The sequence below is a fragment of the Nannospalax galili genome, unplaced genomic scaffold (assembly GCF_000622305.1).
Source record: "Nannospalax galili isolate Female #2095 unplaced genomic scaffold, S.galili_v1.0 scaffold1951, whole genome shotgun sequence".
Lineage (NCBI taxonomy): Eukaryota > Metazoa > Chordata > Mammalia > Rodentia > Spalacidae > Nannospalax > Nannospalax galili.
Genome location: NW_008329136.1, coordinates 7,359 through 17,492, shown reverse-complemented (window position 1 = coordinate 17,492; position 10,134 = coordinate 7,359). Strand labels below are relative to the sequence as shown.

The following is a 10,134-nucleotide window of genomic DNA, read 5'->3' as shown; positions in this document are numbered from 1 at the left end:
TCAGATCCCTCTCCTCTCTCTATCCAAACACCTATCATTTTCTTTTTCTTTAAAAAAATTTTTTTTAAAGGTAATACACTCATACACATTCCTATGTTTTTAAATTTTTTTCATAATCTTTCCTTGAGTGGTCCAGTTCTTCAACTTTATCCTCCAGTGTTGATATTCTGTTTTCTATTTCTTTAATTCTAGTGGTGAAACTTTTCCGTTGTTTCAAGTTGGCTTATTGAGTTTTGCACTTCCTTCTTCATTTCTGCCTGAGTTTTCTTCAATATTTCTATCTCTCTGTGAGTTCATGTAGAAGTTTATCCCCATCTTCCTTTAGATCTTTGATTATTTTGTTCATGTGTTCTTTAAATTCATTGAATTCCTTGATCATGTTTATGATTGTTCTTTTAAAGTCAGTGTCCTGGGTTATCTCTAAGGGGTTCTCCTTGTAGAACTCTTCTACAGAATTGGTGGAGTTTGGTGGGGATATAGTGTTTTGGCTTTCTCGTTGTGGTTTTGGCATGTGAATTTCTTTTGTTGTTTATGATTCTGATATGAGAATTAAGTTGAAGTATGCTTCTGTTTGTATTATCCGGGTGCTTAGATCCTTTCTTTATTGGTTATGCAAAGCTGGTTGGTACAAGGTTCAGGTTCTCTCAGGTTTAATGTGGAGGGACCTGATGGCTTCAGATCAGCTATTCAGGAGTACCCACAGAAGCCCAATTCAGGTTCCAGTCAGGTACATTCAGGCTTCCTTCACCAAGTGGAGGCAGGATCCGGGTGCTCTCAGGCAGTCAGTCCACCTTCTCAGGTTGTCTGCTAGGATCTCAGCTTTAGCCTGCATTCTCAGCCCTGCTGTCAGAGAGAGGCTGGAAGGAGGCCAGAATGCTGGCGATCTGCTGAGATCAAAGCTGCTACACAATGGAGGTAGGAACCCACTCCCCCAGGCTGTCTGCTAGGATTTCAGCCTTAGCCTATCAAAGCCAGATCTTCCCTGGGGCTTTGGGAGGGGCCTCACAAAAGGCAGGGGGATAGGTATGGTGCATTTAGGGGAAGCTCAACAGCAAGTGGAGGTAGGATCTGGGGGCTCTCAGACAGTCCCCTGTGTTCTCAGCCTGTGTCAGAGAGAGGCCAGAGGGAGGCCAGAACTCAGCACTCTCTAGAGGTCTGCTGGGATCAGAGCCACTACACGATGGCGGTCGGAACCCACCTTCTCAGGCTGTCTCGCAATAGCTTTTATGTAATGATTTCTAGTGTCTTTTTTTGAATTATAATTTCCATATTATAATTCCATCCCTTAGCAGTGTATGATTTGATAAGTCTAGTATATTAAAAACGTGTGCATAATTATACACAATTACACATTATAAATAATTCCAGAATGCTTGTATCATTCCTTCCAAAGAAACCCCAACCTCATTAGCAGTCACTGCATCATCTCTGCCCTTAAGGCCTGGTGAGCACTAATCTTTCTCTACGGATTTACCTATCCTAGACCTGGCATACAAATGGAAGCAGCACTAGGTAGCTTCCTTCACTTAGTATGAGGTTTTCGAGATTCAGCAGTTTGTAGCTTGTATCCATAAATCATTGCATTTCAGAGATGAACAATATTCTATTGCAATACCACATTTTATTTATCAGCTCACTAGTTAACACACATTTGAGTTCATTCTTGCTATTATTAAGAACGCTGAATTGGGGGTTGGAGAGATGGCTCAGTGGTTAAGAGCACTTACTTCTTTTGCAGAAGACTTTTGTTTGGTTCCAAGCACCTACATGGTGGCTAACAAACCACCTGTAACTCCAGTTTCAGGGGTTCTGATGCCCTCTTCTGGACTCTATGGACACTGCATGAGCGTGGTGCATAGATACACATTCAGGCAAAATGCTCATACACAAAATTAAAAAAAAAAAACTTGGAAAAAGAATGCTGTTATCCATGTGTAAGCATCTCATAGCTCTGTGTTCTTATATATTTGTGTATTTAGGAATGGAATTGCTGGGTCATGTGACAGTTTTGTTTGCTTTTTGAGGGACTGTCAAACACCATTGTACATTTCCACCAACAATATATGCGGCTCCTGATCTTCCTACTCTTAGCACTTGAGATTATCTTCTCGGTTGCAACCATTCTAGTTCATGCAAAGTGATATTGACTGTGGTTTGGTTTTCATTCCCTAGTGACTACAGATGCTGAGCATCTTCTCATATTACCATATTATCTCTCTAGCAACTATGGATTCTGAGCATCTTCTCGTGTGCTGTGGTCTGTATCTCCTTAGTGACTACAGATGCTTATTTATTGTTTGTGTATTTTTTGGAGGAATTTAAATTCATTGCCCATTTAAAAATCAAATTATTAAGCCTTCTTATTGCTAAGTTGTGGGGGTTCTTTAATCGTATGTTCTAGACTAGTATCTGGTATGTTACATGTAAGAAATATACTCTGTAGTTTATCTTTGGCATTCTTAGTGTTCTTTGAAGCATAAACTTTTCCTTTTTAAAATTTTGGTGATGCTTTTATTTTGGGTGTCATTGCCTAAGCTAAGGATGAAAAAATTCACATCCAGATTTTCTTTCATCGCTCGCTTCAGCACTTTTCTTGCCCTGTGAGAGTCAACACTGGATGGAGAGAGAGATGGATATAAAGACAGATACAATGATCAGGGAGACCAGGGAGGGATAAACTGGCTCAGCAACTGTCACAGTAACAAGCTGTGCATGTTTATAGTGTATTGTGAGTGTGTGTGAGTGCGTGTGTTTATATTTAGTGCATTCTGTGGTTCCTTGTCATTACTACACAGTATTCTTTTTAGGAATATACCACATTTTATTTTTCATTGAGACTTTCGCCCATCACTTTCTGATGCTCAAGTCTCAGTGTCTTGCTGCATGGTATGTAATATATTGGGTTCGGTCCCTTCTCTAGCAAGGAGAAAAGGGAAGGCAAGGTTTTCCGAGAGTTTAGGGACTGCAGGCTGACACAGCGCTACTGTGCTTCAGAAGCAAATGCAGAGAGACTGGAGAAGGGTGCTGGCACTTTCTTCCTTCTGAAGGGCAAAGCTTTACTTCATTTGGGTAAACTGTTCCTTCACACTCAGCCCCAGGACCATAAAGACTACCTGCTCCCTCCTGCTCTGCTGAGAGACATTAGGGGTAGATGGGACTTAAGAATGAAGTTAGAGGTGGCAAGCAGTGGAAAGAGGCAGATAGGTATAAGTCAGGTCATCTAAGTACTTCTGTCTCCATGGTGCAAAATGGAGCATTTTGGTTAGAACCCCAATACAAAGTACAACCAGCAGGACAACGTCTCCCTGGAATGGATTGAAAAGATGAATGAACAAGAGTGTGAAAAGTGTATTCTAAGGTCAGGGGTAAGGAAAGCAGCAGCCGTCTTCCCTGCAGAAATCCCCACTGTCCCGGGGGAGCAGATTCTGCTAGCAGAATAGACACTCACATTTGGCTGGTCTCACTTCCCACCTTGACCTACCTGGTATGTTCCCTGTGGCTTTGCAATAATAGACGTTCCATCCCCAAAGGTGGCACAGCAGCTGCTGTCCTCACAGTTGGTGATAACAGTGGCATAGTGTGAGCTTTCTATCCGCATGCACTTCACCTGTCTGGTGACAGTCCTGGGACCTTCAGCTACAGGCAAAATGCAAGGTAAACAGATCTGATAGGGTGCATACAGTGGAGACAGGCCTCAGACTACGGATTTGCCTACTGCCTCCTGGCTATGTGGATTCTCCAGGGTTAAAAACCTGGGTGCTAAGAACTCCACAGGGTTGGAGTATGGCCGATGGTCCTTGTCAATTCAGAATAGTTCTAGAATACATCTTCATACTTTATATACTGTTTTATTCTCAGTATTCTTTTTAAGAAGTTGGAAACATCTAATTTTTAAAGTTAAAAAGTTGAAAAGCACATAATATATTCACCGGTGAAAACTGGTTTTGAACTCCTGGTCCTCCTGCCTCATGGATGTTTGTTACTATTTATCATATTGTTTCAAAATTTATTATATGTGGGGGCTGGAGAGATGGCTCAGTGGTTAAGAACACCAATTGTTCTTGGAGAAGACCCAGGTTCAAATCCTAGCACCCACATGGAAGCTAACAACTGTCCGTAACTCCAGTTTCAGGGGCTCTGACGGCCTCTTCTGTTCTCTGTGGGCACTGCACAACACGGGTGCACTTACCTACATGCAGGCAATACACGCATACACATAAAAAATATTTAAAAATTTACCATATGTGTATGAAGAAAATTGTAGATAAAGCTGAGCTTTCCTTAAATGACTCTATTTACTTTTGCAGTTCATTTTTACATTGTTATCTGAATATAGGTTAAGAACACTGTGTGAGGATTTATGTGCTTTATATTTACATAAATCATATACTACTATACTATGCTACGTGATTATATAATTACCGTGCCTATCATTTTGTACCTGTGTCTTCTTCAGCATTGTTTTGAGGTCTCAAACAATTTTTTATATTTCATTTTATATATAATTTCATACATCAGCATTGTACATGTATTATTTCCACCCTCAGTTCCCTTTCAACTCCCCCCATGGCCAACCACTCCCTTTCGATTTCTTGTCCTGTGGTTTAATTACTATTGTTATATAGATGTACATACATTTATAAATATACATATACACATAGTGTACTGAGCCCATTTAGCAGTGCTTGTGCATATCTGTGTTTAGGGCTAACTGCTTGGGATCAGATAACCTCTCAGGGAGCTAGTCCATGAAGAAAATTCATTCTCCTTCTCTCAGCATCTATTGATTGCCTGTAGCTCTTTATCTAAAGGTGGGATCCCATGAAATTTCCCCCATCCACCTTGGTTTGGTTTTGTCATTATTGAAGATCACATTAGATGATCATACTATGGAGATTTCATAGGTGTGGATTCCCTATCATGTGTAGAATGCATTTTCAGCAGGTGTCTTGTCCTTCTGGCTTTTACATTTCTTTTTGCCCCATCTTCTTCCATGTTCCCTGAGCCTTAAAGTTAAAAAGTTGCATTAAAGTTAAAAAGTGTGGAGTTTGCATTATAGATGTATCACTTAGGGCTGGGAATCTCTCAGTCATTTAGTCTCTATATTTTGACCAATTGTGTGGAGTTCACTGGCCACTGGGACCCAATCTCCTGGTTCCAGTCAATTGTGCACAAAGAAGCTTCTTTAATGAGTAGTGAGACGTATACTTGTTATCTAATGATTCGGAATTTTTTTGACAGAGGGTTTCATTATGCAGCACAAACTGGTTTTGAACTCCTGGTCCTCCTGCTTTTGCCTCCTGGATGCTAAGATTATGGGCATGTATTACTTTGCTTGGAGTCTCTAGCACTCTTGGTGTATGTCTGTGTTTGATTTAGTGATATATACATATATATATATATGCTTATGTTGAGTGTATTACATGATTCCTTATCACCACTACATAGTGTTCCTTTTAGTAACATATATTTTGTTTTTCTATTCTGTCGCTGGCGGGAATTTATGATTCTTCAATATTTCAATCATATTTAGTGTTGAAAATAGCACCCTTGTACCCGTTTCCTTCTGTAAACATAGGAAAGTGTATCTATACACAGAAACTCAAAGTTAGTATGTCTTATGATACACGTGATGTTATAGGGAGGGATGGAGAGATAAAAGTCACTTAGGCAAGATAAACAATTCTAGAGACCTACTGTTCTGTATGAGGACTATAGTCAACAATATTGTATTGCACAATGGAACTAGTCCAATAAAGTATATTTTAGTTATTTTTGATCTATATATATATGTACAAGGTAATACTGTAAGGTGATGGATATGTTAATTTGTTTGACTAGGGTGGTCACTATTTCTGCAGATATTAGAGTGCTGTGTTATATACCTTAAATATATACAATAAGTAACTACAAAACTGGAAATTAGAGGAAAAGAAGTCAGGGAATAACTTGGCTTTGTAAATGCTCTTTAAATTTAGGTTAGGTTGAGTGGTATACTTCCAAATTCTTTGAGCAGGTTACAGTTAATTAGTAATTGCAGCTTCCTTGTTTTTTATTTTTATTTTTATTTTTGAAAAAGGGTCTACAGCTGGCCTGAAGCTCACTGTGTAGACCAGGCTGGCCTCCATCTCACAGAGTGCTGGGATTAAAACTGGGTGCCTGGCAGCTTCCTTATTTTTACACTATCTTTCTGACAGTGAGATACTTAGATGTGAAAGACTTGTCTGAGGTCACCTGCTTATAAAAGTAAACTTGCTAATGGTCAAAGGAGACAGATCTTAGAGTCAGTATCAAGGATGAATCAATCATGATTATTAGTTTTTAGTTGTCATCAATTTGGACTATAAATTTTTAGTAATAAAAGGGGACAAGACCATTACCGTTCATCAGCCAACACAGATGTTACAACTCCTGTCTCTACTGAGGATAAACAGCACAATAAGAGGTATTAACGTGCTCCCTTGTTCATTGTAGCCATGATTCACAAGAGCCAAGATTTAGAATCCATCTAAGTGTCCTTCATGGGTAAAGAAAATGTGATGAAGATACATGATGAAATATTGTTCAGCTTTAAAGAAAAAAGGAAAGCCTGTCGTTTGTGATGGAGCTGGAGGCCTTATGTTGAGTGAGTGCCAGGAACAGGAGAACAAACACTATTTACATATGAAATTTTAGAAGTTGAGCTCACAAAAGTAGAGTAGAATGCTGATGCCTAGGGGTTGTGTGATTTCTAAAGGTGTCAAAGGGTACAGTGCATCCATTACAGGGAAAGTAACTTCCAGATATCTTGAAGAGCATAGTGACTGTAGTAAATATATTAATGTATTTAAAATTGCTAAGAGTAGATTTTAAGAGTTCTCAACTCAAAAAAACGATGCATGTGAGGCACTTTGCTCAATGATTCTGCAATATACACACATTTCAAAATATGTTGCACATGATAAATAGATACAATTTTATTTATTAAAAATACAGCTCAATGCCTTTAATCCCAGCACTCGGGAGGCAGAGGCCAACAGATCTCTGTGAGATCGAGGCCAGCCTGGTCCCTAGAGTGAGTTCCAGGCCAGTTGGGAATACAGGAAATCCTGTCTCAAAAGAAGACAATCCTCCAAAAACCAAAGCAAACCAAACAAAAATACAGTTAAATGAAAAAAACCAAGATAAACTGCAAATAATAACAATAATAATATTAATAACAATAATGATACAAGGCTCCATAGGATTTGCTTTGAACTACATGGGTATTCTTTGGTTGGCTGACTTGTTTTATTTTTTAAAGGTTTATTTATTTTATTTTGTGTGTACGAGTGTTTTGCTTGCATGCTTGCAAGTGTACCACATGTGTCCAATGCTTGAGGAGGTCAGAAGATGGTGTCAGATCCCCTCAGAGCTGCAGTTATGGATGGTTCTTAGCCACCATGTGGGTGCTGGGAATCAAACCCGGGTCTTCTGCAAGAGCAGCCAGTGCACTTAACCACTTGAGCCATCTCTCCAGCCCCTTGACTTATTCTTTTATGAATATTTTCAATAGTGAGGATTCTACCTGTCTCATGTTAAAAAGTTACAAAACATTTCAGCTATTTTCTTGAATAATATAACTTACTTGTTTTTTCATCATCTTGAGGGCTAATAAGATCTTCATAAACCTGATAAAAGGTTGTAATTCTGGTACCATCAGCATGATCCACGATCCGTGTACCATCCTTCTTCTCAACAATGACCACCTTATCTTCACGAGTAGTCATAACCTACACATATACAGGCAGACCATCACCACTGGCCTCGATGGGTAAACTCCACATGCTTATTTCTATGCTTTATTGAATAAGGGGGAAAGTGAAGGTTTTATCTTATCTACCTCATCTACTCCTTTTCCATTTAATAGAGGAGGAAATTTAGGCTTACAGAAGTCAAGAAAATTTCTCAAAGTCACTCAAAAATTAAGTACTGGAGCACATTTGTGGATCAAAAGGGTAGCATCAGGATTGGATTGATTTAGGTTAATCTGAGATAAAGTTCACAGGCTCAGATGCACCCTCTCTTGAATCTTCTACCATCTAGAACTTCCGAAAATGACTTTCTCTTGTTTATAAGTTACCCAGGAGCTGACATTTTGTTATAACAGCTTAAACAGACTAAGATACTGGTGAAGTTCTAAATCCACATGTTGCACATGTGAGTATGCGAGCATGCACACAGTGTTGGATGTGGTGATGTGTGACCCAGAACCCCATTTAAGAAAGGACTCACTCCCAAACCTGGGGAGCACAGCCAGCAAGCAGCTACCGGCTCTTGGCTTTTTCAGCGTCTTCCTTTGAAGAAGGCAGATACTTTGCCTTCGACTCAACCCCTTTCTTCACGGCTGTGTCCAGTGACCAAGTGAGGTGGGGTTCCATGGGTCTAGTCATTCCTTCAAGACTTGGGACATCAGGACAGGTAACACTTGCTCCTGAGATGTTTGTTGAGTTGACTACAGCTTTGTTGGGTCCACACTACAACTCAACCATCCCCCCCCCCTTTTCCTTGAACAGATGATATCCCTGAAAAATACACTGGACTCCAAACTCCACCTCAGTGTTTTGTTATGGAGATCGCAATCAACAATCATAGAATTGCAGATTGCATAGTGCGTATTTTAATCATCAGGCATTCTCTTTTTCCAGATGTGTATTGTCTTAACTATAGGAGACAGTGTTTTACTCAGTGGTCTGTATGTGGGAATAAATTCTCTAGCTACTTCTAGGGCTTCTGGGAGCAGGGGATTATATGTTCCTCTATCACCATGGTAGGCAGACATTACTGTGTGAGGGGAAATGTGTGCTGAGCATTGATTTAGGTTCTCATCACTGGCACTTTCATCCAGGAATGCGTAATTGAGAGTATGAGTTCTGTAATCAATCTTCCAGAATCAAATGCTGACACCTCCGCTGGCTGGGTGTTTAGGTACATCCCTTAACCTCTCTCTACTCTGCTTACATCATCTTCAAATTGGAGCCAATGCTAACATGTTCTTAGGAATGTTATGTGAAGTAAATGACACTGATAATGTATTTTATATTCAGTGGCCACTGGGTTAACAATTACTAATGTTAACTCTCTACCTACTAGAGATATTTACACATTATTATTTAGAATTATTCAAACATTTTATAACACCACATTACATTGCTATTTTCTGACCACCATAAGGTGGAATAATTGCTGTTATTCTTAGTGTTAGTAATATACACAGTATTAAGAAGACGTCTGAAATCTTGGTAAGTGCTAGGCATTAACCATTTCAACCATTTAAAAGAATGACTATTATTTCTAGTTTCTCAATGAGGAAATCCAGATTAGAAGCTTGTGTAAAGTCCTATGTCTCCTGGAAACTGTGGCTTGGGCAAAACCCCAGGTCTCCTCACAAGTACAGCACTCCCTCTTAAATATGATATTTAGATCAGGGGTTGTAAAACTCCATTGTTTTTTATGTCAATTCTTGCATAGTTAAGTATATGGGATCTGGCATACAATTTGGGGTTCACATCCTGTCTCTTCATTTGCTGTGTGACCTTAGGCAAAGGCTCAAATTCTCTAGTTTTCTTATCTGTAAAATGGAGACAATAGTTCATTGTGAAAAATGAAAGAGTTGGTATATGGGGAGGGCAGGGACTAGGCACAGTGAGTCCTCGATGCTTGTTATCATCATTGCTTCCATTCTCTCAGGTATCTGGTGCTTAGATTGGGCTGGATTCCGTCCTTGGATATTGGTTCATGTTTCCATAATGGTAATAGGGATCAATGAGGAAAATTAGCATTGTAACTAGGAAATAGTCAGCAAAATTGCATATTAAGTCAAATAATCTACTGTGCTGAATAGCTTTAGTTGTCAATTTGGCACACCTGGGTAGAGGGAGCCTCAACTGGGGAATTTTCTCCACTGACTGGCCTGTGGCCATATCTGTGGGGTATTTTCTTGATTTTTGAGTGATGTGGGAGGGCCCAGCTCACTGTGGGCGGTGCCACCCATGGGCGGGTTGTTCTGTATTATATAAGAAAGAAGGCTGAGCATGGGCCAGGGGAGCAAGCCAGTAAGCAGCATTCTTCCATTGTCTGTGCTTCAGCTCCTGCCTCCAGGTTCCTGTCCAAAGT

General features: G+C 39.8%; 1 protein-coding gene across 1 annotated transcript in view; it reads right to left on the bottom strand.

The window, feature by feature from the left end:
* The window catches only part of Spag17 (sperm associated antigen 17), a gene marked incomplete at its 5' end in the record, with an annotated part of 39,083 nt that overhangs the window by 27,076 nt on the left and 1,873 nt on the right, over nucleotides 1-10,134 (bottom strand). The window contains 2 exons of the mRNA XM_029563403.1: nucleotides 3,482-3,636; nucleotides 7,607-7,751. Coding sequence (XP_029419263.1) covers nucleotides 3,482-3,636; nucleotides 7,607-7,751 — 300 coding nt within the window. The remainder of the gene's footprint in view (nucleotides 1-3,481; nucleotides 3,637-7,606; nucleotides 7,752-10,134) is intronic.